At 42.3% G+C, this 26,518-nt stretch overlaps 4 protein-coding genes across 7 annotated transcripts; all 4 read right to left on the reverse strand.

Moving 5' to 3' along the window:
* Positions 1–223: 223 nt before the first annotated feature.
* pop5 (POP5 homolog, ribonuclease P/MRP subunit) lies at positions 224–4,483 on the reverse strand. The gene is given in 5 exon segments (NM_001141215.1): positions 224–790; positions 2,665–2,748; positions 3,115–3,264; positions 4,214–4,356; positions 4,438–4,483. Coding segments are annotated over 5 exon segments (483 nt in total). The 5' UTR covers positions 4,458–4,483; the 3' UTR covers positions 224–704.
* A 2,002-nt stretch (positions 4,484–6,485) lies between these two features.
* LOC106580253 (uncharacterized) lies at positions 6,486–8,781 on the reverse strand. Of its 2 annotated transcripts, none has more exons than XM_014161073.3 (3): positions 8,657–8,781; positions 7,404–7,548; positions 6,486–7,248 (listed from the first exon to the last, which is right to left on the reverse strand). In XM_014161073.3, the coding sequence occupies exons 1-3, from the start codon at positions 8,664–8,666 to the stop codon at positions 6,903–6,905; spliced, it is 501 nt and encodes a 166-aa protein (XP_014016548.1). In that variant the 5' UTR covers positions 8,667–8,781; the 3' UTR covers positions 6,486–6,902. The 2 variants fall into 2 exon arrangements, with proteins under 2 accessions (XP_014016548.1, XP_014016547.1); XM_014161072.3 differs by lacking the exon at positions 8,657–8,781 and adding an exon at positions 7,795–8,488.
* Positions 8,782–9,451: 670 nt separating this feature from the next.
* Positions 9,452–19,592, reverse strand: hps4 (HPS4 biogenesis of lysosomal organelles complex 3 subunit 2). Of its 3 annotated transcripts, NM_001173822.1 has the most exon segments (13): positions 9,452–9,955; positions 10,123–10,234; positions 10,606–10,732; positions 11,226–11,961; positions 12,163–12,302; positions 15,548–15,620; positions 15,725–15,819; positions 16,006–16,122; positions 18,076–18,183; positions 18,467–18,610; positions 18,754–18,844; positions 18,983–19,063; positions 19,344–19,551. In NM_001173822.1, coding segments are annotated over 12 exon segments (1,956 nt in total). In that variant the 5' UTR covers positions 19,024–19,063; positions 19,344–19,551; the 3' UTR covers positions 9,452–9,783.
* Positions 19,593–19,727: 135 nt separating this feature from the next.
* cox6a1 (cytochrome c oxidase subunit 6A1) lies at positions 19,728–26,502 on the reverse strand. The gene is made up of 3 exons (XM_014160366.3): positions 26,289–26,502; positions 20,207–20,355; positions 19,728–20,023 (listed from the first exon to the last, which is right to left on the reverse strand). The coding sequence occupies exons 1-3, from the start codon at positions 26,389–26,391 to the stop codon at positions 19,934–19,936; spliced, it is 342 nt and encodes a 113-aa protein (XP_014015841.2). The 5' UTR covers positions 26,392–26,502; the 3' UTR covers positions 19,728–19,933.
* Between the last annotated feature and the right edge of the window lie 16 nt (positions 26,503–26,518).

The raw sequence follows: 26,518 nt of genomic DNA on the forward strand, positions 1-26,518 counted from the left end.
TTTATTTAACTTGACTGACTTGTTGTTTGCATGTTTTATATCCATTTTTGTTCAGCATATGAAAGATACGCTCCAAATGTTTCCAAAACTGTATCACGTGTATTTGCGTTTAGACAGCGCATTTGGCCCGCATCGGAGCGTTGCTGCATTTTCCACAAGGCTAAAGGGGACATCCAATGGCTCAATGTAATGGAATTGGAGTAATGAACAAGGGCTAATGGTTGGCTTGCTAGAAGAGATTTTATTATTATTATTTTGCTTTCAGAAAATGTATACACAACAGTGCAGAAAGTAACATTAATTATACACACAGCAGAAATAACAAAACTATTTATGTACACATGTCCCATGTTTTATTTGCTTTGTTTTAATTAGCTCACAGCTGATCTGCATTCACACTCCAACAGATGCATTGAAGCACCAGGCTCTATTTCAGGGGTATTCAACTCTTAACCTGCGAGGTCCGTAGCCTCCTGGTTTTCTGTTCTACCTGAATGTATTGCATTCACCTAAATCAGTCCCTAATTAGAAGTGAACAATGAAAAACGTGGAACTGGCTTCGAGGTCCAGAGTTGAGTTTGAGGGCTCTATTCTGTCATGAAATCCATCAGCCCAGTAACAGAACTACCTGTATTGGGATTAACAGTGTCTTCCCAGAGCTGAGATACACTGCAAGTAGCAAGAGTGTCAGAATGATGTTGGGGTCAGTCATCCTCCTCTTCATCAACATCATCTGCCTCTTTCTTCAGGGTGCAGCTCAGTAATGACTTGCGGATCTCTGATCTCTCTGCTGCACAAGGAAAGACAGAAACAAAACAGACAGTATAGTTCGTTCAATTCTCACTTCAATGGTTTGAAATCAAACTAGATGGTAATTGTACATTAATTACAAAAGCAGTCTGACTTGCTTTACCTCTTTAAAAAGTATTTTTGAGGTAATGGTAGAAGTTTAAACAGTTTTACTTTACTATTTAAAGCAAAGTAGTTTTGAAGTATGTATGGTTTTGAAAAATGTTATAGTAATGGTATTGTTTGCAGTAGTAATGATGGTGACTGGTTATAGTTGAAAAAGTAGGTAGATGAAAAGTTAGGATAGCCTGAACATATGAAAGCTGGCTTGCTGTATCTAGCTTGAATGGTCCAATAATTAATGTTGGGGAGTTACTTTACGCTAATTTATATAGTTATAGTTGATAAACTTAAATAATTTGAAGTTAGAATAGCCTGAACATTTGAAAGGTGGTTTGATGTCCCTAGCTTGAACAGTTCAAGAATTACTGTTGGGGAGTTATTTTATGCACATTTATGCAAATGTATTTAGTTCTAGTTTATACGTGTTAAAGAAGTAGATAGCCTGAATGTTTTAAAGTTGGTCTTGTAGCTTAATTGGCCAAGGAGCAGGACCATTTTCAATTGCTATACCTCTGCATTTCTTTGGTTCTCATTCAAACCCATGTTAATTTATGCACATTTTAAAATGGTTAGTTAAATTATAGTATCAAAAATCTTTTAACAAGCAATCTAAGTATGGTCAGTCAAAACACCTCAGAGTTGGTTTGGAGTTAATAGCTTAAGCGGTGAAAGAGGAGAGATCTAGAATTTTCCTTATTACCATTCTAGTGGATGGTCCTTTTTTGCCATTGAAATGCATTGGTATCCATACCAAACGGCTCCGTTTGGGCTGCTCGATGACACAATATGTAAAAGCTGTTAGCTAACATTAGCTAGCTGCTTTTCATCACTCTAAACTGACAAACAGCTGTAACCTTTTAATTGGTAAAATATATTTTTGTTCAAAACACCAGATTTGAATAGCAGAGGATGATTTCATATACTGTAACTTTTTGTCTCAGGGTGCGTTCATAAATTCAATCTGGAGTGCCAGAGTGCGCTCAGTGCCCTCTGGGCGTTTGTAAATTCAGAGCATTTCACTCTCGGTGCGTTCAGAGTGCACACTGGACGTTCTGGTCGAGGAGTAAGGTTGAGCCGAGCGAGCGTTCTGGCCACACAACGGCAGTCAAGCACCCAAGCTAACTGGCCAACGTTGGCTAGCTACTTCCAGACAAATAAGACAACACCTCACTGACTATTTTACTCACCCTATTTTTAGGTTATCCAGAGTGTTGGTGACTAATTTAACTGCTGCCGGCAACAATTCAATCATGCTTTTTTTTAACCGACGTTTACTGACACCAGCCATATTCAATGGGTGTTGAGCGTTCGTTATCTGTGCTCTGGCACACTCAGACGAGAATACTCTGAAATCGGAGTAGATCACCAGAGTAAATTTACAAACTAAACTGATCGCAAAGTAGTCAAATAAGCTGATGTGTCAAAAGTTATTGTTTACAGTGAATATTGTAAGTGATGATGTCACAATGAGGCGCTTTAGAAAGTTGAAAAAAACTCCCATTAAAGTTAATGAAGATGGACAAAAAGACAGCAAAATTAAACGGCATTTCTAGCTTAAACAGTGTAAGAGTAGCATACAAAATAATAACAAAAAGTATATTTGCTTTGGAAGTCCCACCTAATTATAGCTTCTCTGTAACCTGGTTGTTGCCAATTCAAAACTTACTAGATGACTAGGCATATTGTCTGCAATGAGAAAACTGTGCATGGGTAAGGAACTGATGTACACTGATAGAGCAGACCATCACATACCTTCACTCTGACAGAGGGGGAGCATCCGGTGGAGCTGCTGAGTATTGTATCGGACCAAATATTTCTGACATGTCCGGATCGTTCCTGCATAAAATTAAAATAAGTAGACAATGAATTTGCTGTTAGTTACCCTCACTGTTCAGTGCAAAATATATGTTTTTGTTAAGTTGATGACGGCACTAGAGCTGGTATATATATATATATTTTTTTTTTTAATTGTACACTGAGTTTATAATGTTCAATTGTAATTAGTATGCTTTGATTAACTGAACAAACTGTTTCCATATTAGCCCTCTTAGGTGAAAGACAAAACAGTTAAAATAAAAACAAGTTGGAAACCTGTCTTTTTTGTGTGCAAATAAATACAAATAATGTATGCATGCGTGTTACTTTTACATCCCAAATATCAGCTACAACTTGTTCATGCAAAGGGAAGTTGGTCTGTCTTACCTCCCACATGCAAACAGTTCAGAAAACATGGCACTCTTTGCCCTCGGTTCTCCAGACTGGTGATGAATGGCAATGCAGACCAGATGAGTCTGTAGTGGCTCTTCCGACAGCGCAGGAACACAATTCCAGTGTGGGCATTCAGATATTTCACTGAAAAAAAATAAAAGTGACTATGCAACAGGATTGATATAGTAGTAGCAAACATGTGTGGCATTAGTATGCGTGTTGGTAAAAGCCTAAGAATGAGTGTGTGCAAAGAGTCATTGCAGGTAGTCCGGGTAGCAATTTTGTTAGCCATTTATCAGTTATGGCTTGGGTGTAGAAGCTGTTCAGGTTCCTGGGTTAAGTGCTTTCCTCAAAGGCACAACGGCAGTGGTCCGTACCACCAGCAGCCCCCTAGCTGCATGCTGAGTTCCAACAGTATCACTTATCTTAATAATGTCAGCCAGTGGTGGGAAAAGTACCCAACTGTCATACTTGAGTAAAAGTACAGATACCTTTTCTTAATAGAAAGTTACTCAGTAAAATTACTACCTGAGTAAATGTCAAAGTATTTGGTTCTAAATATACTTAAGTGTAAATCATTTCAAATTCCTTATTAAGCAAAGCAGGTGGCACCATTTTCTTGTTTTTAAAATGCAGATAGCCAGGGGCACACCTCAACACTCAGACAATTTACAAATGATGCATGGGTTCAGTCAGTCTGCCAGCTCAGAGGCAGTAGGGATGACCACATTCTCTTGAAGTGCATGAATTGGACAATTTTCTTGTTCTGCTAAGCATTTTAAATGTTAAGAGTATTTTTGTATGTCAAGGAAGATGTAGGGAGTAAAAAGTACATTCAGGAATGTAGAAGGAACAGTTCAAACAAATAGTAATGTACAGTACCCCCCCCCCCCCCCCCCCGAAAAAAAACAAAAAAACTAAAAGTAGTACTTTACGCCACTGTCAGTTAACTAACGTGAAATGGTATTGTAAACCTAGTCTAGCATAGTGGGCTGCAAGCCCTTTTCAAGTGTATGCTATTGCATCATTAACATTAATTTAAGTGATCACATTGCTTAGCTACACAAGGTGGACTAATTCCCTTTATCAATACCTGAGAATCCGAGGCTGGACAGTGCAGCGCCATAGTCACCGTGCGCTCGAGCTACCGCTGCTTTTGTGGCAGTGTAGATGGCTCGGTCATCTAGCAGTAACAGATTGCTTCGATCTGATACGCAAACTTCACACAGCAAATATCTGCGAAGAAAAGCGTTTGATCAGGAGGGGAGAACTTCATAATTGTAGACATTAGCAACATGTAAATACGAGCTATTTTACCTGGATTTCAGTCGCACCATTTCTCTCAACACATGTCGATGTTTCTACTTCCGTGTTGGGTAATTTAACGAATGACAACTCGTGGTGGGGCTCAAGATTGATTGGCATCATGATAAACCAATCGCGATCTTTTACCAAAATAACTACTGCGCAGATGCACACTCAGAGGAGCTCGAGTCCAGATTGTCTTGGCTAGAATGAATACAGTTTATGTCCTAACTGTTGTCCTACCCTAATTATCCTAACCTGCTACGAAAAGTCAAATCTGACAAAAACTGTCACCTATGCGGATGACTCAACACTATACACGTCAGCTACTACAGTGAATGAAATCACTGCAACACTTAAAGAGCTGCAGTTAGTTTCAGAATGGGTGGCAAGGAACAAGTTAGTCTTACATATTTCAAAACGTAAAGGCATTGTTTTTGGGACAAATCATAAACTAAACCCTAAACCTCAACTAAATACTGTAATAAATGTGGAAATTGAGCAAGTTAAGGTTACTAAATTGCTTGTAGTAACCCTGGATTGTAAACTGTCATGGTCAAAACATGTTGAAACAACAGTAGCTAAGATGGGGAGAAGTCTGTCAATGATAAAAGGCTGCGCTGCCTTTTTAACAACACTATCAACAAGGCAGATCACACCTGGACTACTGTTCAGTCGTGTGGTCAAGTGCCACAAGGGGGACCTCGGAAAATTACAATTGGCTCAGAACAGGGCAGCACAGCTGGCCCTTAAATGTACACAGAGCGCTAACATTAATAATATGCATGTAAATCTTTCATGGCTCAAAGTGGAGGAGAGATTCACTTCTTGTTGACATGCTGAATGCACCGAGGTGTCTGTTTAAACTACTAACACACAGCTCGGACACCCATGCATACCCCACAAGACATGCCACTAGAGGTCTGTTCACAATCCCAAAGTCCAGAACAGACTAAGGGACGCGTACAGTACTGCTTAGAGCCATGGCTACATGGAACTCTATTCCACATCAGGTAACTGATGCAAGCAGTAGAATCAGATAAATAAATACAGCTTATGTAACAGTGGGGACTGTGAAGAGACACACACACACAGGCACAGACACACATTCACATGATAAGATGGATGTGGTACTGTAAATATGTGGTAGTAGAGTAGTGGATTGAGGGAACACAATGTGTTGTGAAAAGTGTTCTGAAATGTAATGCCATGTAATATTTTAAAACGTATATAACTTCGTTAATGTTGCTGGACCCCTTGGAAGCAGCTAATGGGGATCCTTAATGAATACAAATACAAATATCCTTTCTAATCAAAACCAACCCAAACCCCTTTTACTTGGCTTCTGCCAACAGAATATATTTCTACTGTAGGACTACTGACATTTGTACCTCTATTTGCAACGTTTCCGCCTTTGACTGTATTATGAAACTGAGTTTAAGTTGTTGCCGTGTTTTATCTTATTTTTCCTTTTCCCTCATTACCATTTATAACTCATAACAATTTCTAATTTGCCATCCCATGGACAATTAAGTGTCAACAACTCAGCATAGATGTTTTTGCTAGCTGTTGGTTTCTCATGATTTAGTAGTCCAGGTGGAGTTCTTTGTCCACCACTTTTTTCACACCAACTGTCAAAATTTGTGTTGAAGCCTATTTTATTTTAACTAGGTAAGTCAGTTAAGAACAAATTCTTATTTTACAATGACATCCTACTCCGGCCAAACCCGGACGACCCTGGGCCAATTGTGCGCCGCCGTAAAGGACTCCGGACGGTTGTGATACAGCCCAGGATTGAACCGGGGTCTGTAGTGACACCTACTAGAACTGAGATGCAGTGCCTTAGACCGCTGCACCACTCAGGAGCCCTAGCAAGAGAAGGTCTCTCTGTCAGCTGAGAAAAAAAACCCACCTGTTGCTTGAAAACTGCAGGTGAAAAAACAGGGAAAACAACAAGTGATTCACACATACATAAGATACAAGACAATGAGAATGTCACAGTTTAGGACTGTACCCTATTATGAAGAACTTTTATTTAATGCAACAACAAAAAAGAGAGACAGAGTTTCGCAAATTTAATAAGATTCAGTTTCAATAAAGGAAAAACAGACACATTTCCAATAAACATATGTGATTATATACAATATTTGCATCTTTACAAATCAATATCTTTCTTACAAAACACAACAACACAGATAATTTAATATATACAAGCATTTGCTGAAGTGCACAGAACCCCATACACCTTGGGGTATAACATCTTAAAAATATATATATTTTGCGATTATTGAAAAAAATGTTAGGTAGTGAACACATCACATCCACTGCCTTCACATAACAGTAATAAAAGTTGTTGCCCTCAGAAAAATAAATGCAGCTTCATGGACTTGAGGACATTCAAGACAACATGGAGATGGGGTTATGGAGCATCGCAAGGTAAAATGTAATAGTGTGTATAATCCTGGTTTGTGTCATCTTTATCTGTAGGAGAGAGCAATGAATGGAGAGTGTAATAGGTGGACTCCATTGTGCTCACAAGATACCTCCACTCCCCCCCTGTCACAGTTCAGGGCAAGGCCTAACTCCACATTGGTCAGCAGGGGTCCCACCCCCTCCCCCCACAGATCAACATTGGTATCCTGCAGAGACCATGGAGCTCCTGGCCTTTCTCGTGGGCCCCCACTTGAAAGCTCCCCCACTTTCCGCATGCCAACTAGGCTTGGCCCCCCTATGGCACCACCAGCTGCCTCCTGAAGACCTTGGAATAGGAACAGCAGATCAACTTGAAGCTCCAGAACATTCTCCTTTGACAGCAAACTGTATCTGTGGAATACAAAGGTTAAGAGTGGAGTCAGGACCACAGTACTTTTGCCTCATAGTAACAACTTTCAGTTTCCATAGATATGGAATGTAGTTATATAAAAAGTTGAGGTAATACAGCTAAGTAAGTGTACCATCATGTCAACCAGGACTCTTACCGTGTGGGAAGCTTGCGTTTTGCCATGTAGGAAAGGACAGGCTCAATGTTCAGGTGTTGAGGATTCAGCACACGGAGATGAATCTCAGCTCTCATTACTGTCACTGACAGAACATCCTGACTGAGAAGGAACTCCATGTCTGTATCTAGTGGGAAAAAGAAAAACATTATGTAAGGCCTAAATGAAAGAAGTACCACTCAGAATGTGACAGTGACCCCATTCCTCCTCACTAGAATGAATGTTATTTTCTATAAAAACCTAAGTCTTAAAGGTACTTTGAATTTAGATTCTTTATGGTAGGTCTGTCTACATAGGCCTACTTATTTAGTCCAAGAGTAGGCACAATAAATGGCTGAGAATCTACTTCAAATGACTGGATATAGATTCCTACCTCCACTGATACGACCCTGAATCCCCTTGACGCCTCTGCAATGGAAACGTAACTGACAGCAACGATAGACCTGTCTGACAAAACGGAATAGCGGTTGCTCTGGATAGACTGCACGCCGTAAACCTCCTTGGGGCATTGAAAGCACCCGAAGACGATGTAGCTGTGCCAAATCCATCCGGAGCGCGTTGGTTTCCATCCAAGGCACTGCCAACAGTGCGCAATGTTGCCGCTGTGTCGCCTCGCTCTCCCGTCGCCACCGTCTCAAGATATCTGTGTGTAAAGTCTTGTGTCCATCCTGAAAAGTGGATGACGTTGACAGTAACTCCTTAACCGCGCGACACTGTACTCCAATTAAATGAGTAGTCATAGATAGACACATTAAGGCAATCCAAAATAAGGCTGTAAAAGCCATGGTGGTGGGTCCGTAGTTGGAGTGCTCCACTAGAGTTGTACCAGCTCCGTCCAGTGGTACAGCGTTACTGAAAAGGACCGCTTATCTCCGTGGTTTAAGGGGTATGCCCTTACACTGACAATGGCAGGGCATTCTGCCACTTAGAATTTTAATTCTGTTTCTCCACACCCTGTTTTTTTCGTGCCCCTAACCACCTATTTGCACCCCACTGGCCCATAAAATGCGTTTGCATAATAAGGCACCCGAGAACACCGACTCCAGTCATTCAAATTCAGCTACGCAACTAATGACCCTAATTACACTATATTTGGACGATCAAGAATGGTTTCATTTACAAGACAAACAAAGGGCACAGAAACCGAGATTACTTTCTATATGGATAGCGTTCGCACGTAGACAGTCCTGTATGTTATGAAGCCCCAAATTATCTTACATTTCATGTCAACTTACATTTAGTCATTGTTCCTCCACTTCACCCAAAACAATATCATTACCATGATAACAAGTGAGGATGGTGTTCGTACTTTAGTGTTTGTAAAATGCTGCGAGCGCCGTTCTCTCTTGTTCCATTGAGCTACTAGGCCTATTATTGATATAACACCACAGTGGCCCCTGTAATTTAGAGTACAATGTGCAGCTCATTTAGACAAGCCAATTAAAATAGAGTTAATTTACTAATTCATCCATACATCAGTTGATCTATTGTAAATAACCACATTAGCATACATGCATTTGAGATAGTTTACTTGGAAGAAAAAGTACTTGCCATAAGACCAAGATGTATTGACAAAAATACTTTTTTCAAGAATCACCCATTCATTTTTAACAAACTGCAGTCTTTGCAAACAACCTCATCGAATATTATTGGAAAAGCACTGAAAATTATCACATTGAGTGTATGCAATGGCTTTTGTTGTCTTAATCAAAATAAACCCCATAAGGAAATCCAAGAGTACACAATAATTACATGATATTTGTAAATAAATACCATATTTTTTCTACATACACTGTCATTTGTGGGTGGTGGTGAAGGATTCAGTGGCAGCCGAGAGGATTACAGTGATTAGGAAACCCAGCAGCCATGTCATGAAGTTTGTACATTGAGTATTTGTTACACAAAACCACTTGTGTTCTGTATAAGCTCATGTGGTGTGTTGGCATTTCATAGTGCAAAATGTCTGCAGTCTTGACAAAGATCATGGCCCTCTGCACATTAACACAAAACAATGTAGGACTTGACCATCATTCTTGCAAATAGTTTATTTCATTTAACCAGCTAAGTCATTGAGAACACATTCTGTTATACAATAATGACCTGACCAAGACAGGACAAGAACCATGCAGCAAAGCGAACAAGTGACGACATTACAGATAAAGCAGACATTTCTTAAACTCCACGCAATAACACAAAAAGCTAAATACATACAACTTCCTATAATTCTTTACAAAGTGCTTATATTAACTTGAAAAAAGGTTCAGGGTAAGAACAGTGTTGGAAATGAATTTAAAGAGTATCATATTCAGAGCAGAGACTGAGTAGAGAAAGGTGCTGGTAGAACTCTCCTTGCCATGGTCAGTCAGAGCAGGTTTACCCCATGTTTCATTAATCTGTGTCGGGCCTTGCTGGGCAGAGAGAAAGCGCTGTCCTGGTGGTTAGGAATGCCAGAGTTTCTCACTGCTCCGCCTTGCTGCAGGAAGTACGTCTCCTGGGCCACGCTGCGGGTCCCGTACACAGCTGCACCAGCGCTCCTGTGGTATAAACATTGTGTCTAAACATTATACATACAACTCAATGCCAAAACACTCAAGGTTAATACAAACGGCATAATGATGGCCTCCGTTCCACTACCCCCATTATCAGCCTTGAGGAGTAATGAATGGTGAGAGCCCCCTCCGTCACTGCTGCTCATACTGACCTGACAATAGCCTCCTGCAGAGCTTCAGTGTGAGAGAAATGCGAGTGGAGCAGCGATGTGGCTCTCACAAAGGAACACTCCTGGGCTCCCCCTGGCCTGCCAGACAGGTTGGCTGCAGGGACACACAGCAGTCTCTCGTTACAAATACCACAAGCATGAATGGCAATCAACCACGCAATAAAAAAGCCTGAGATCGTGTACAGGGTCCTAGTTGCTCAAATGTACCCCAAAATACCCATATCAGCTAACACAAAGTTCACACAAAACACCACAGTCCCACAAAATGCACTAAAACATCCCAATCAGTTACTGCAAAGCACTGAGCTTACTACTCACACTAGCAGTAAGGTGAACACTGGGAAACTGAAAGACATGGTTCCATAAACAGAAATGGACAAAGAGAGAGGAAAAAGGTAAGAGTCAGACAAAGGTGGAAAAAATAAGTATAGAATATACAGAGCGCTGAGAATATTCAAGCCTCACTTGTGAGCGTGTTCTGTATACAGTCAAAGTGTGCAAAGGTGTACGGTCCATGTGGGCCGGGAGCCCCCAGAGCAGTGGTCCTCAGATGTGCCTCCAGTCCGTTCAAAGATGCCAGGCTGCTGTGATACTGAGCATAAACCACAGGGTGAGAGTAGACTAAATATCAAACTGCTGTAATAACATGTAGGGCAATAGTATATTTAAGCAATAAGGCACGGGGGGGGGGGGCATATGGCCAATATACCACGGCTAAGGGCTAGACTTAAACACGACGCAACGAGTGCCTGGATACAGCCCTTAGCTGTGGTATATTGGCCATATACCACAAACCTCCGAAGTGCCTTATTGCCATTATAAGCTGGTTACCAATGTAATTAGAGCTGTAAAAATACATGTTTTGTCATACCCGTGGTATATGGTCTGTGGTATATATGGTCTGGCTATACCCGTGGTATATGGCTGTCAGCCAATCAGCATTCAGGGCTTGAACCACCCAGTTTATACATTTAATTTCCGAACAGTTGAACACAGGTGGTGGTTCAGAAGGCGGAAACTCTTGTGGAACACTCATGCATGAACAAACATTCATATCCCTCCCATATTCCCCAAAAGTTCCTCACCACTTCCTCTGTGGCTGCAGTGTTGCTGTGGAAGTCTGGCTCCACCAGTAGGGCCAGTACCAGCCCTCTCACCCTGTGCTGGTACAACGACATGGGGAGCAGAGGGGCCTCTGTAGAGTTCTCACCGGGCGAAGGGGAGTAGGGGGGCACATCACAAGTATCAGCCTGCAGTAAACCTTTACTACCCTGTCCTTCCTTCTCCTTAAACACCTCCACATTCCCCACCCTCTGACTGCCAGGCTCTGGGGACTCCTGACCTCTGAACCTGAGGGCTCCAGCTCTCTCTCCACTCAGTACAATACTACCTCCATTCTGTCCATTGATGTGACGCAGGTCCTTGTTTTGCATTGACCTGGCTCCTCCTGCAAGACCCGACTCAGCTCTCCCACCATCTATGCTGTGAAAACTGTGGTCGTACGAACTTCCTGTGACACCCTCCTCCCCCTCATGGGACAGCTTTCCATTGGACAAGTTATGATCAGAGGTCTCTGGAGCGACCTTGATAGGTGAAGGGCTGAGAGGGCCAGGAGTGTGAAATGTAGGACTTGGGCTAAATAGTGACTCATCAGATATAGTTGACTGGGGAGTGGAGGGATAATGGAAGGATAGTGGCACGCAGTGGGTGGGGTCTGGGTCAAGTGGATCAGTGGTTGGTGTGTCAGATAGGGTTCTTGACAGGAGGCGGGACTTCCTAGGTCGGTTTGATTCCTTTGGAGTAGATTGGGTAGATTTGGATCTGCAGGACAGACACAGGCTCAACAATGTATCCTCATATCAGGGTGGCAACCATTGAAAATGTGTCTAACCCCCACTTTCACTTGGTTTGAGCTTACTGTATCAGGACAGAACACATTAACTCACTCTAGTTAGAGTGTTTACCAGAAAAGGATATACTTCATACAGTGGAGGGGGGTTTCTTCAGAGGTGGGTGAAGTACCTGGACTCTCTGTCCACAGGAGCGGAGCGGAGATACTGTAGTTCAGTGGCGGTCAGGAACACAGTGGTGGAGGTCACTGGGCTAGATAGAGGAGTGCTGCCAGAAGAGCTGGAGGAACTCAGTCCATTGGGTCTCTGGTCCTAGAGCAATATAGAAGCATAAGCAAAAAAGTATGGCAAGGCCTGTAACTAAACAAACTGCTGACTTTGGGTGAAGAAAACTATAGTATAGCTTGGAGCAGGAGGAAATGGCAGCAGGTTTACAGGCGCTGTGCTATTATTAAATTTTTTTTTGCGTTATTTGTAACTTATTTTGTACAAAATGTTTCTGCAACCGTATCTTACGACAAAAAGAGCTTCTGGATATCAGGACAGCGATCACTCACCTCGGATTAGACAAAGATTTTTACTCTAAACACCTGACAAGGCCAACATCCCAGTTATTGGCAAGAGGAAGAGGCGCAGGTACAGAGGACACAGAGCGGGATGTCTTCTGCAGGTCCTCACGTTACCGTCAATATTACTCGCAAACGTGCAATCATTGGACAATAAATTAGACGAGGTATGATCACGAATATCCTACCAACGGGACAGCAAAATCTGTAATATTCTTATGTTTCACGGAATCGTGGCTGAATGATGACATGAATATTCTGCTAGCGGGATATACGCTGCACCGGCAAGATAGAACAGCACACTCCTGTAAGACGAGGGGGGCGGTCTGTGCATATCTGTAAACAACAGCTGGTGCACGAAATCGAAGGAAGTCTCTAGAATTTGCTCGCCTGAAGTAGAGTATTTTGTGATAAAATGCAGCCCACACTATTTGCCTAGAAAGTTTTCAGCTATACTTTTCGTGGCTGTTTATTTACCACCACAGACAGATGCTGGCACTAAGACCGCACTCAGTCAGCTGTATAAGGAAATAAGCAAACAGGAAACCACTCACCCAGAGGCGGCACTCCTAGTGGCCGGAGACTTTAATGCAGGGAAACTTAAATCAGTTCTACTTAATTTCTATCAACATGTTAAATGTGCAACCAGAGGGAAAAAAATATATCTATATCACCTGTATTCTACACACAGAAGCGTACAAAGCTCTCCGTCGCCCTCCATTTGGTAAATCCAACCACAATTCTATACTCCTGATTCCTGCTTACAAGCAAATATTAAAGCAGGAAGCACCAGTGACTGTCTATAAAAAAGTGGTCAGATGAAGCAGATGCTAAACTACAGGACTGTTTTGCTATCACAGACTTGAACATGTTCCGGGATTCTTCCGATGGCATTGAGGAGTACACCACATCAGTCATTGGCTTTATCAATAAGTGCATCGAGGACGTCGTCCCCACCATGACTGTACGTACATACCCAAACCAGAAGCCATGGATTACAGGCAACATTCGCACTGAGCTAAAGGGTAGATCTGCCGCTTTGAAGGTGCGGGACTAACCCGGAATCTTATAGGAAATCCTGCTATGCCCCCTGACGAACCATCAAACAGGCAAAGCGTCCATACAGGGCTAAGATTGAATCGTACTACACCGGCTCCGACGCTCGTCTTATGTGGCAGGGCTGGCAAACTATTACAGACTACAAAGGGAAGCACAGCCACGAGTTGCCCAGTGACACGAGCCTACTAGACGAACTAAATCACTTCTATGCTCGCTTCGAGGCAAGCAACACTAAGGCATGCATGAGAGCATCAGCTGTTCCGAACATCTGTGTGATTACGCTCTCCGTAGCCAACGTGAGAAAGACCTTTAAACGGGTCAACATGCACAAGGCTGCGGGGCCAGACGGATTACCAGGACATGTGCTCCAGGCATGTGCTGACCAACTGGCAGGCGTCTTCACTGACATTTTCAACATGTCCCTGACTGAGTCTGTAATACCAACATGTTACAAGCAGACCACCATAGTCCCTGTGCCTAAGAACACAAAGGCAACCTGCCTAAATGACTACAGAACCGTAGCACTCACGTCCGTAGCCATGAAGTGCTTTGAAAGGCTGGTAATGGCTCACATCAACACCATTATCCCAGAAAGCCTAGACCCACTCCAATTTGCATACCGCCCAAACAGATCCACAGATGATGCAATCGCTATTGCACTCCACGCTGCCCTTTCCCAGCTGGACAAAAGGAGCACCTACGTGAGAATGCTATTCATTGACTACAGCTCAGCGTTCAACACCAGAATACCCTCAAAGCTCATCACTAAACTAAGGATCCTGGGACTAAACACCTCCCTCTGCAACTGGATCCTGGACTAGCTGACGGGCCACCCCCAGGTGGTGAGGGGAGGTAGCCACACATCTGCCACGCTAATCCTCAACAGTAGAGCCCCTCAGGGTGCGTGCTCAGTCCCCTCCTGTACTCCCTGTTCACCCACAACTGCACGGCCAGGCACGACTCCAACACCATCATTAAGCAGACGACACAACAGTGGTAGGCCTGATCACCGACAACGACGAGACAGCCTATAGGGAGGAGGTCAGAGACCCGGCCGGGTGGTGCCAGAATAACAACCTATCCCTCAACGTAACCAAGACTAAGGAGATGATTGTGGATTACAGGAAAAGGAGGACTGAGCACGCCCCCATTCTCATCGATGGGGCTGTAGTGGAGCAGGTTGAGAGCTTCAAGTTCCTTGGTGTCCACATCACCAACAAACTAGAATGGTCCCAACACACCAAGACAGTCGTGAAGAGGGCACGACAAAGCCTATTCCTCAGAAAACTAAAAAGATTTGGCATGGGTCCTGAGATCCTCAAAAGGTTCTACAGCTGCAACATTGAGAGCATCCTGACTGGTTGCATCACTGCCTGGTATGGCAATTGCTCGGCCTCTGACAGCAAGGCACTACAGAGGGTAGTGCGAACGGCCCAGTACATCGCTGGGGCTAAGCTGCCTGCCATCCAGGACCTCTACACCAGGCGGTGTCAGAGGAAGGCCCTAAAAATTGTCAAAGACCCCAGCCACCCCAGTCATAGACTGTTCTCTCTAATACCGCATGCAAGCGGTACCGGAACGCCAAGTTTAGGACAAAAAGGCTTCTCAACAGTTTTTACCCCCAAGCCATAAGACTCGCTACTGAATATAGCCTCGCTATCGTTATTTTTCACTGTTGGTTTATTTCTTTACTTACCTATTGTTCACCTAATACCTATTTTTTGTCTGAAATTGCACTGTTGGTTAGAGCCTGTAAGCATTTCACTGTAAGGTCTGCACCGGTTGTATTCGGCGCACGTGACAAATACATTTGCATTAAGATATTGATGCATAATACAACAACCCAACGAATCAACAAATTAAGACGATCACAAGATAAAATAAAAATCTCAAATGAGAGAAGCACCTAAATTATCAGCCATTGTCATCTACCTGCTTGTATGTTTCCATTTCATGAACCATGACTTTCACTGTGAGATCAGGGGGCATCTGTGTGCTGACAACCCTGTGGAGCAAAGACACGTTTATACATACACACAGTTCATGTCTGGTTCTAATCTGTGGTTAAGTACTCCAGCACTTTGCTGCAGCAAAGGTCAGACAGTTTACCTCCCACAGTAGAGTACACAACCAGCTAACACAAGGGGGCAGCGTTGACAGGCCTGCAGAATGAGGGCAGCCTTGAGTAGGAGAAGTGGGTCAATCTGAGAATCAAAATGACACATAAAACAAGGAAATAATTGCCAGACTAGAAGTAAATCAACTTTAAAAAATCTATGAAATAGATAGTAATTGTAACAGCGCCTTACATAAAAATAAGGAACCGTATGATATTACCTGAGGTAGCAAACCCTACCGACATCATGCCCAACAGACGACTTCTTACTTACATGTGTAGAGTCAATAGTGCTCAAGACACTGAAGATGTGGTGGAGTTCAGTGGCACCTCCTTGTAAGTGGGAGAGGTACTGGGTCCATCGAACAGCTAAATGTTCCTGACTGTAGATCTAAATGCAAGGCAAATCAGAGGGAGGCATATTTAGCATTAGCAAAAAACAACACACATCTATGTGAAGTGAGGACATGATATGACAGATTGCTCTACAGAGCTAAGATAAGTGTTAGTGATATGCAGTTCACGAACAAAACGTTTATTTTTAAGCGCCTCTTTTTACTGACTGGAGAGTCAGGATTCATTTTTCCTGAGACTCATTCATTTGAGTCTTTCATTTGATCAGCTGGCCGCAATGAGTCCTACAACAAGATTGATACATGCTCCTCTGGCTCAGCCGCTCCAGAGACATGATCCGACCACCAGATATAGGCATACGTAAAGGAAAATAGATCATGCTGTAGGCAGCATAGAGAGAGCAAAATGTTTATTATAACTGATAATTGATTGCATGGTGCAAGAATGAATTCAATGAATTGATTGAACGTTACGATGGACACAGCTTTATAGAACCAACACACCCGAAAACGAATAGTTGAGGGCTGCAGTTCAAACGATATTGTGCTTATCACCCATACGGCAGTCAAGCAACGCTTTCCGCCAAGAGTAGTTCAGAATCTAGTCCGGTTGCGGCCACAAGTAGACCTTGTTTCAAACGTTTATTTCTTCAATCTTATTTTTATTCCTAGCAATCAACAAATGTACATTGTTTAAAACCTCTTAAGAATCAGACCCTTTTTTCATCTGTTTTCGCCTAAAATGACATACCCAAATCTAACTGCCTGTAGCTCAGGACCTGAAGCAAGGATATGCATATTCTTGATACCATTTTAAAGGAAACACTTTGAAGTTTGTGTTAATGTGAAATTAATGTAGGAGAATAAAACATTAGATCTTGTTAAAGATAATACAAAGAAAAAATACGTTTTTTTTTTTTTTTTTGGTTCCATCAGTGAAATGCAAGAGAAAGGCCAATATGTAATATTCCAGGTCAGGCGTAATTTCAATTTTGGCCACTAGATGGAGGCAGTGTATGTGAAAAAGTTTTAGACTCTTCAATGAACCATTGAATTTCTGTTCAAAATGTATCATCAAGACTGCCCAAATGTGCCTAATTGGTTTATTAATACATTTTCAAGTTCATAACCGTGCACTCCCCTCAAACAATAGCATGGTATTCTTTCACTGTAATAGCTACTGTAAATTGGAAAGTGCAGTTAGCTTAAGTTCTTGTTAATCTTTCTCCCCATATCAGATATGTCTGTGTCCTGGGAAATTTTTCTTGTTCCTTACAACCTCATGCTAATCACATTAGCCTACGTTAGCTCAACCGTCCCACGGGGGACACCGATCCCTTAGAGGTTAAAGCACACTTTTACATGTCTGTCACAAATGACAGCTCCAATAAGCATCCTATGGTGAACCACATGCAGGGCCGGCTCTAGCCTTTTAGGGGCCCCAAGCGAGATTGGGTTGTGGGAATCCCCACCTTGCGGCAAAAATTTTAGTGGACCCCCTCTTAAACTGTGATTATTTTAGTTTTAAAGTTAATTTCCTGCAATCCTACACATTTTGTAATGACTTATGCCATGTTAATATGATATCGGAGTGAGAATGACTAACAAAATCAATGGGGGGGCAGTGCTGGAGGTCACATCTCGTTCACCATAGAGGGCACGCAGGACCCCCACCAGGGAAAGATAAACTCAAGAGTCATGATTCTACAAGCTTCTCGTTCACGTCTTCAGGGCCGGTTCCTGGCATAAGCAACATAAGAGGACGCTTAGGGCCACCGGGTGAACCTGCCCCGATGACTTGTGAACGAGAGGCTTGTAGAATCATGACTCTTGAGTTTTCGGTTTATCGTTTGCCAGTAGGGGGTCCTGCATGCTCTGGGCAATACAGACTAAGTCTTAAGATTTGTTCTTTTGACTGAACAAGTCCAAAAGACAAGTCAGTAAAAATACGCAAACTTCCCATCACTATTAAGTGTTAGAGATGACTGTACCTGGTAGCTCTGGCGGATAGGGCCGTTATAGAAACTAAAGAGATTTATCAGCTGATCCAGGAAGTCACATATACTGACGTCTGGTATTTCCATTGAACAGCTTAAGGCCTGAGGGAGGGCAACATGGATAGTTATTATGACATATACACAGGGGATTGAGACAAAAACAAAAACTGGTTTAGGGGACGAACAGTCCCATTACAGTAGTCTATCCATCTGAGATATCGGTGAATGTTTCAATAAGATCTGTCAGGTTTTGCTCAATCATCTGAAGTTGTGTTATAGACTTAGTGCATAGTTGTCATATACGACAATGATCTAGTGTGGTTCCAGGCTATGGTGCAGATAACCTCGGGCGGAAGTGTCGTAACAAGATTATGGCACAACTCACCCACAAAAAGTTGTCTTTCATGCGGATGGCGAACTTGCTCCGCCGTAGCCTGAGCAGACGTACAGGGGAGGAGGAGAGCTCAGAGACACAGCGGCTCACGCCTGCCAGCTGTCCACACAGCAGCTCCTGCTTATCCAGAGGCGTCTGGAAGAAATAAAAGGCAAAGAACCATCATTCAACCGACTCATCCAATTGGTAGGGGATCATTACGGCAATCAAGTAATCATTCTTAATACACAGTATCAATAATCTCATTGAGGGAACACATACAAACTTGACGTCCCTACCTCTTCAGGATAGAAGTAGCAGATACCAGCTCTTGTAGGGTCACCCTCACCCTTGACCTTTGACCCATCATACAGGAAGAAGTTAATGCATCTGCAAATCACCAAGAAATCTGATTGAGTGGAAAATAACCAAACTAACATTAGAAAACCAAGTAGAGACTATTGAATAACAGAAAAAAATGGATAGGAATTCAATAGAATAATAGAACCTCAGAGGTGACAGTCCCACCTTCTTGAGTCAGGCACAATGATTTCAGCCATAGCTGCCATTGGTTGTTCTTGTTCTCAGTCTGTCCTCCACTCTCCCTACCTTTATAAAGACCGTGATTAATAAAACAAGTGCATTCATTACGTGAATGTTATATCCTAGCTAGGTACAACGCAGATAACTAAGCCTATTGTTTTTCATTTTGATGACATGCCTTCGCTATTGAACCAACTGGTAGCAATTACCGACTGCATGATTAAAAATCGTAAGACCACACATTGAACAGAATTGCCCAAAGTACTTCTACTAGCGTGTAACGTTAGTTTCACAAATCAGTACTGTCGTGTCTCGCAAACTACCAGCTGTCTGGCATTTAGCTTACCAAATTCGTCAAGCCGCCTCCAAATGATGTTGACGCAGTCTTCCTCCAGGTCTTTCAAGGTAATAAATGTAAAGTTGCCATCTCAGTCGAAAACCTTCAAATTTCCTACCTTTACCTTGCAAAACTTTACTCCTTTGTTTCAGACAATTTGACAGACTGAATTGAAAACAGAGTAACTAACATTAGCTACTCGCTTGCTAGAGGAATGCGAGTCACAAGAAGTTAGTCATGTGAAAGAAGGGGAAGCAAATAGTGTCAAACAGTGCGTCGTTCTGAAACACGAATTTCTAAACTCCTTTCGTAACTCCAAACATTGCAGACTTATTTGGTAGAGAAAGAGACAAACCACCTGATAGTGTACATGAGTTAATAATGACAAACACATTTTGGTAATATTTATTTTAGTTAAGTTTAAGCACATTGTGTTAAATGGTCCAGATAGGTTTTACTATCATTGTGTCCCTTGTGTGCATAGTTAAACATAATGGAATAGAGGAGCGTAAATTGTTTTAAGAGTGTGGTCTAGTAACAGAGTAAAGAATTGAGGGAAGACACTGGTCCCAGTGTGTGAGGTAGTCTGGAAGAAGAGATTACTCTTCACGTCCTTCATAGCCATCAGGGAGGGCATTGACTTCAGGGTTGTGGAACAGGCTCTTGTTGCCATCACCCCATGGGAAACGCTGGTGAGAGACGAGTCAAGTTAACATCATGAAAATTCAACAGGGGGCACATTAAAATGTGTAAATACTCCAGGCAAAATTACAGAGACTAATACCAAAAACTATACGATCATAGGCGTTTTGCAAAAATAACTGGATGCATTTAGTATTTTGCCATAAAACATTTTTAAACTTGAATCAGACCTTGCTGCGAATGCGAAGGTGGCTGTAAGGTACGAACTCAGGTTCCACATGGTGTGCAGCATGTTGCTGCATCTTCAGGTACATGTTCAACATACACACTGCAACCCCCGGAAGGGCAACTACAAAGGAGAGGATCTTCCATGTTCTGGCTGGAGAAGAAACAAAGAACAAAATGAATTTGATGAGTAACACTGAAGCAAAGGCTTTATTTACACTTAAGCAAAACATTTGATCTTTGGATTCATTTTTTAATGAAGCAGCTGCCTGTTAGCTGTTGAGTCAGTGGAGAAATTAGCTAGCTATGTTGTGCTAAATGGCGATGTGAACCGTTTAGCAAACATTAGCTAGAAAGCAAACTGGCAGTATGGGAAATTGGAGTGAATTAAATGTTTTATTCGTCATTATTTATTGCTAGGTAGCTATCTTGGTAAATCATTGTGCTGCACTTACCACCCAAATCGTTTCATATGATATGTGTGTGACTGCCTGGCTCAGTTTAGTTAGCTAGCTAAAGCTAGCTTGCTAATGAGCATGTGCACAGTATCATACTGAACACAACCAACAACAACAAAAAATCCTCCAAGCACAAAACAACTTATTTTACATAGCTATGTACAGACTTGATAAAGTTTTGTTTGCTTTGCTTAGTTAGAATAATTCTGATGAAATGGGTCTGGATTACACAGAAAAGTGCCCTCTAATTTCTCGTCACTTCTCTCAGCTCCCCACATGGAGGTTTGTGCTTTCCGATTGGCTCAAAGTCAAGTTCTCGGCCACTGACAAGCATTGACTCTACAAGTATAAAACCGCAGGTTCGTTGGTACAAGGTCGATACGCAGCAGGGACATCTTGTTCTAGAAAGAGAAGGAACGGCCTCCTACTGCACTAAGTACCTATCAGCAATGTTCCCTCTGACTTGCGGGCACACAGCTTCCCCGGGACTGCCATGCAAAATAAATATCAGCCCACACAGAGAAGCACGAGATTGCACTTCAGTCAACTTTCTAGTTTTCCCCTATAGTTAACACTCAATGTTTACCTCTTGAATTAATTAAATATTAGCCACTTTCAATGAAACATACCAAAACTATGCAAGAAATTCTTGTATGCAGAGCGCATTAGAGTAGGATTCTATTGCATTGACAGGCATGACTCAGGCCCATACTCTACACAGACTGGTGAGCCATAACCAATCAGAGCTGCAGTATTCATGTGTCACCATAAGGATGGTGCCAGGTTTCCTCCAGACATGACGCTTGGCATTCAGGCCAAAGAGTTCAATCTTGGTTTCATCAGACCAGAGAATCTTGTTTCTCATGGTCTGAGTCTTTAGGTGCCTTTTGGCAAACTCCAAGTGGTCTGTCACGCGCCTTTAACTGAGGAGTGGCTTCCGTCTGGCCACTACCATAAAGGCCTGATTGGTGGAGTGGTGCAGAGATGGTTGTCCTTCTGGAAGGTTCTCCACAGAGGAACTCTGGAGCTATGTCAGTGACCATTGGGTTCTTGGTCACCTCCCTGGCCAAGGCCCTTCTCCCCCGATTGCTCAGTTTGGCCGGGCGGCCATCTCTAGGAAGAGAGACTGGGTGGTTCCAAAGTTCTTCCATTTAAGAATGATGGAGGCCACTGTTTTCTTGGCGACCTTCAATGCTGTAGACATTTTTTGGTGTCCTTCCCCAGATCTGTGCCTCCATGCAATCCTGTCTCGGAGCTCTACTGACAAATCCTTCGACCTCATGGCTTGGTTTTTGCTCTGAAATGCACTGTCAACTGTGGGACTTCATATAGCCCGGTATGCCCCTTTCCAAATAATTTCCAATCAATTGAACTTACCACAGGTGGATTCCAATCAAGTAGAAACATCTCAAGGATGATCAATTTGAGTCTCATAGCAAAGGCTCGGAATACTTATGTAAATAAGGCATGTTATTTATACATTTGCAAAAATGTCAAACCTGTTTTTGCTTTGTCATTATGGGGTAGTGTGTGTGATTAAATAAAAAAGAATCCTCAATTTTAGAATAAGGCTGTAACGTAACATTTTGAAAAGGGGAAGGTGTTTGAATACTTCCCGAATGCACTTTATCCAAATAGTCAGATTTCATAATACATCCGATCATAAGCACAGAGCTCTGACATAACGGTGCATGTTTCTCATAACAACTTGAGGATTTTACATTTTATGGTCGTTGTCTTCAAAGTTGTTTCTGCTGGTCGCAAAAAGCTAAATTAGCATGACGAGCTGAATTAAAATGTAAAAGGTATTGAAAATAAAAAGCTTGGTATACACAGTGCTCAGTTGACATTTCACAGAGATACTCAAATTGTGAGAACTTAAAAATAACAGGAGTTTGAAATTAATATGAAAATACTACATGGCACGTCTCAAATCGATATCCATCTTACCTCTTGTTTTATGTCCTGCAGATTTGAGAAGAAAGATGAGTTCAACGGGAAAGTAAGGCTACTGGCTACCAGTCAGGCTCAATTCTTGCACAGAATACATTGTGCAGATTTTTGACCACTTTTTCTCTTGCCTCCATTGATTTACTCAACCTAATGCTGGCCATCCTTCAAGCGTACAAACTCTAACCATGATAGCGTTCTGACCAATGTTCCCTCTAAGCTGTATGTGGGCACGCAGTAATCGAACACACAAATGCTGACGCTCCAGATACTCAACTAGTCTAAAGAAGGCCAGTTTAATTGCTTATTTAATCAGAACAGTTTTCAGCTGCGCTAACATAGTTGCAAAAGGGTTTTCTAATGATCAATTCGTTTTTTAAAATTATAAACTTGGATTAGCTAACTCAACGTGCCATTGGAACACAGGAAATGGTTGCTGATAACTGGCCTCTGTAGATATTCCAGTAAAAAAAAAAGCAGTTTCCAGCTACAATAGTCATTTAGATCATTAACAATGTCTACACTGTATTTCTGATCAATTTGATGTCATTTAAAAAAAATTGACAATTTCTTTTTTGTTTTTCTTTCAAAAACAAGGACATTTCTAAGTGAACCCAAACTTTTGAACGGTAGTGTATACTAGAGGTTGACCGATTAATCGGAATGGCCGATTAATTAGGGCCGATTTCAAGTTTTCATAACAATCGTTATTTTTGGACACCGATTTGTCTTTTTTTTTTACACAGTTATTTAACTAGGCAAGTCAGTTAAGAACACTTATTTTCAATGACGGCCTAGGAACGGTGGGTTAACTGCCTTGTTCAGGGGCAGACCGACAGATATTTACCTTGTCAACTCGGGGATTCAATCTTGCAACCTTACGGTTAACTAGTCCAACGCTCTAACCACCTGCTTTACATTGCACTCCACGAGGAGCTTGCCTGTTACGCGAATGCAGTAAGAAGCCAAGGTAAGTTGCTAACTAGCATTAAACTTATCTTATGAAAAACAATCAATCATAATCACTAGTTAACTACACATGGTTGATGATTACAAGTTTATCTAGCCTGTCCTGCATTGCATATAATCGATGAGGTGCGCATTCGCGAAAAAGGACTCATTGCTCCAACGTGTACCTAACCATAAACATCAATGTCTTTCTTAAAATCAATACACAAGTATATATTTTTAAACCTGCATATTTAGCTGAAAGAAATCCAGGTTAGCAGGCAATATTAACCAGGTGAAATTCTCACTTCTCTTGCGTTCATTGCACGCAGAGTCAGGGTATATGCAACAGTTTGGGCCGCCTGGCTCGTTGCGAACTAATTTGCCAGAATTTTACATAATTGACATAACATTGCAGGTTGTGCAATGTAACAGGAATATTTAGACTTAGGGATGCCACCCATTAGATAAAATACAGAACGGTTCCGTATTTCACTGAAAGAAAAAACGTTTTGTTTTTGAGATGATAGTTTCTGGATTCGACCATATTAATGACCTAAGGCTCGTGTTTCTGTGTGTTATTATGTTATAATCAAGTCTATGATTTGATAGAGCAGTCTGACTGAGCGGTGGTAGGCACCAGCAGGCTCGTAAGCATTCATTCAAACAGCACTTTCGTGCGTTTTACCAGCAGCTCTTCGCAATGCTTCAAGCATTGCGCTGTTTATGACTTCAAGCCTATCAACTCCCAAGATTAGGCTGCTGTAACCGATGTGAAATGGCTAGCTAGTTAGCGGGTTGCGCGCTAATAGCATTTCAAAAGTCACTCGCTCTGAGACTTGGAGTAGTTGTTCCCCTTGCTCTGCATGGGTAACGCTGCTTCGTGGGTGGCTGTTGTCAATGTGCTCCTGGTTCGAGCCCAGGTAGGAGCGAGGAGAGGTACGGAAGCTATACTGAAGTGCCTATAAGAACATCCAATAGTCAAAGGTATATGAAATAGAAATCGTATAGAGAGAAATAGTCCTATAATTCCTATAATAACTACAACCTAAAACTTCTTACCTGGGAATATTGAAGACTCATGTTAAAAGGAACCACGAGCTTTCATATGTTCTCATGTTCTGAGCAAGGAACTTAAACGTTAGCTTTCTTACATGGCACATATTGCACTTTTACTTTCTTCTCCAACACTTTTTGCATTATTTAAACCAAATTGAACATGTTTCATTATTTATTTGAGGCTAAATTGATTTTGATGTATTATATTAAGTTAAAATAAGTGTTCATTGTTCATTCAGTATTGTTGTAATTGTCATTATTACAAATTAATCGGTATCGGCTTTTTTTGGGTCCTCCAATAATTGGTACCGGCGTTGAAAAATCATAAATCGGTCGACCCCCCCCCCCCCCCCCCCCCCCAAATTTGTTGATGCTGCCATTTCAGCCACACACATTGATGACAGGTGTATAAAAATTTAGCACACAGCCATGCAATCTCCATAGACAAACATTGGCAGTAGAATGGCCTTACTGACGAGCTCAGTGACTTTCAACATGGCACCGTCATAGGATGCCACCTTCTCAACAAGTTAGTAAATAACATTTCTGCTGGTCAACTGTAAGTGCTGTTATTGTGAAGCTTACAACAGGGACACCGAGTGCTGAAGCGTGTAAAAATCGTCTCTCCTTGTTTGCAACACTCACTACAGAGTTCCAAACTGCCTCTGGAAGCAACGTCAGCACAAGAACTGTTAGTCTGGAGCTTCAAGAAATGAGTTTCCATGGCCTAACAGCCGCACACAAGCCTAAGATCTCCATGCGCAATGCCAAGCGTCGGCTGGAGTTGTGTAAAGCTCGCCACCATTGCTCTCTGGAGTGATGAATCACGCTCCCATCTGGCAGTCTGACAGATGAATATGGGTTTGGCGGATGGCGGGAGAACGCTACCTGCCCCAATGCATAGTGCCAACTGTAAAGTTTGGATGAGGAATAATGGTTCGGGCTAGGTCCCTTAGTTCCAGTGAAGGGAAATTGTAATGCTACAGCATACAATGACATTCTAGACACTTCTGTGCTTCCAACTTTGTGGCAGCAGATTGGGGAAGGCCCTTTCCTGTTTCAACATGACAATTCCCCTGTGCACAAAGCGAGGTCCATACAGAAATTTGTCAATCAGTGTGGAATAACTTGACTGGAAAGCACTGAGCCCTGAACTCAACCCCATCAAACACCTTTGGGATGAATCGGAACGCCGACTGTGAGCCAGGCCAAATTGCCCAACCTCACTAATGCTTGTGGCTGAATGGAAGCAAGTCCAGGAAGCAATGTTTCAACATCTAGTGGAAAGCCTTCCCAGAAGAGTGGAAGCAATTATAGCAGCAAAGGGGGGACCAACTCCATATTAATGCCCATGATTGTGGAATGAGATGTTCGATGAGCAGGTGTCATACTTTTAGGTCATGTAGTGTAGCTAGCCATCTGGCTAGTATAGGATGGGTATAGGTGGGACTTGAATTGCCAACGACTCCAGTGTATGTGGTTGATTTGCCAAGTTCCTGTAGTTAACGTTAACTTAACTAGTAGTTACATTAGTAAAGTTCGCTGTTATGCTGCCTCGCGCTAACGTTACGTTAGCTAACTAGCAAGGTCACTACGTTATGTCCTTCAAACAGCTGTTTATGGCTTGTCATTACTAAATCGTTTCCTCTGAGAAATGTTTGTGTGGGCTTACCTGTTTGCTCCCCATGACTATGGGCCGCTGAGGCAGAGAGTTGACGGGTCTGGATCATTGCGGACCGTAGCAGAGCTTGCGAAATTCTTCCAAAAGACACCATTTTCGCAGTCTTTCTGACTGATCAGATGAACGGAAGTGATGTAGAGGGAAACGTGCTCTTCTAATGGGGCTCCACGGTAGACGGTCAGTTCAGAGCGTACCCAGGGTACATTCAAACCAATCACTGC

The sequence above is a fragment of the Salmo salar genome, chromosome 20, assembly GCF_965601325.2.
Source record: "Salmo salar chromosome 20, fSalSal1, whole genome shotgun sequence".
Lineage (NCBI taxonomy): Eukaryota > Metazoa > Chordata > Actinopteri > Salmoniformes > Salmonidae > Salmo > Salmo salar.

Bases quoted from the DNA above. Each gene is read 5' to 3' on its own strand.
- LOC106580253 (XM_014161072.3), bottom strand. From the start codon at position 8,206: ATGGCTTTTACAGCCTTATTTTGGATTGCCTTAATGTGTCTATCTATG. The intron at 7,549-7,794 runs GTAGGAATCTAT...TTTTCCCACTAG, and splicing joins TCAGGGTCGTATCAGTGGAG to ATACAGACATGGAGTTCCTT. The intron at 7,249-7,403 runs GTAAGAGTCCTG...TGTATTCCACAG, and splicing joins AAACGCAAGCTTCCCACACG to ATACAGTTTGCTGTCAAAGG.
- hps4 (XM_014160077.3), bottom strand. From the start codon at position 19,023: ATGGCAGCTATGGCTGAAATCATTGTGCCTGACTCAAGAAG. The intron at 18,611-18,753 runs GTAGGGACGTCA...TATTTCTTCCAG, and splicing joins GCTACTTCTATCCTGAAGAG to ACGCCTCTGGATAAGCAGGA. The intron at 16,123-18,466 runs GTGAGTTGTGCC...CCTTGCATTTAG, and splicing joins TGAAAGACAACTTTTTGTGG to ATCTACAGTCAGGAACATTT.
- cox6a1 (XM_014160366.3), bottom strand. From the start codon at position 26,391: ATGGTGTCTTTTGGAAGAATTTCGCAAGCTCTGCTACGGTCCGCAATG. The intron at 20,356-26,288 runs GTAAGCCCACAC...TTTCTTCTCCAG, and splicing joins TAGTCATGGGGAGCAAACAG to CCAGAACATGGAAGATCCTC. The intron at 20,024-20,206 runs GTCTGATTCAAG...GTCTCTCACCAG, and splicing joins ACCTTCGCATTCGCAGCAAG to CGTTTCCCATGGGGTGATGG.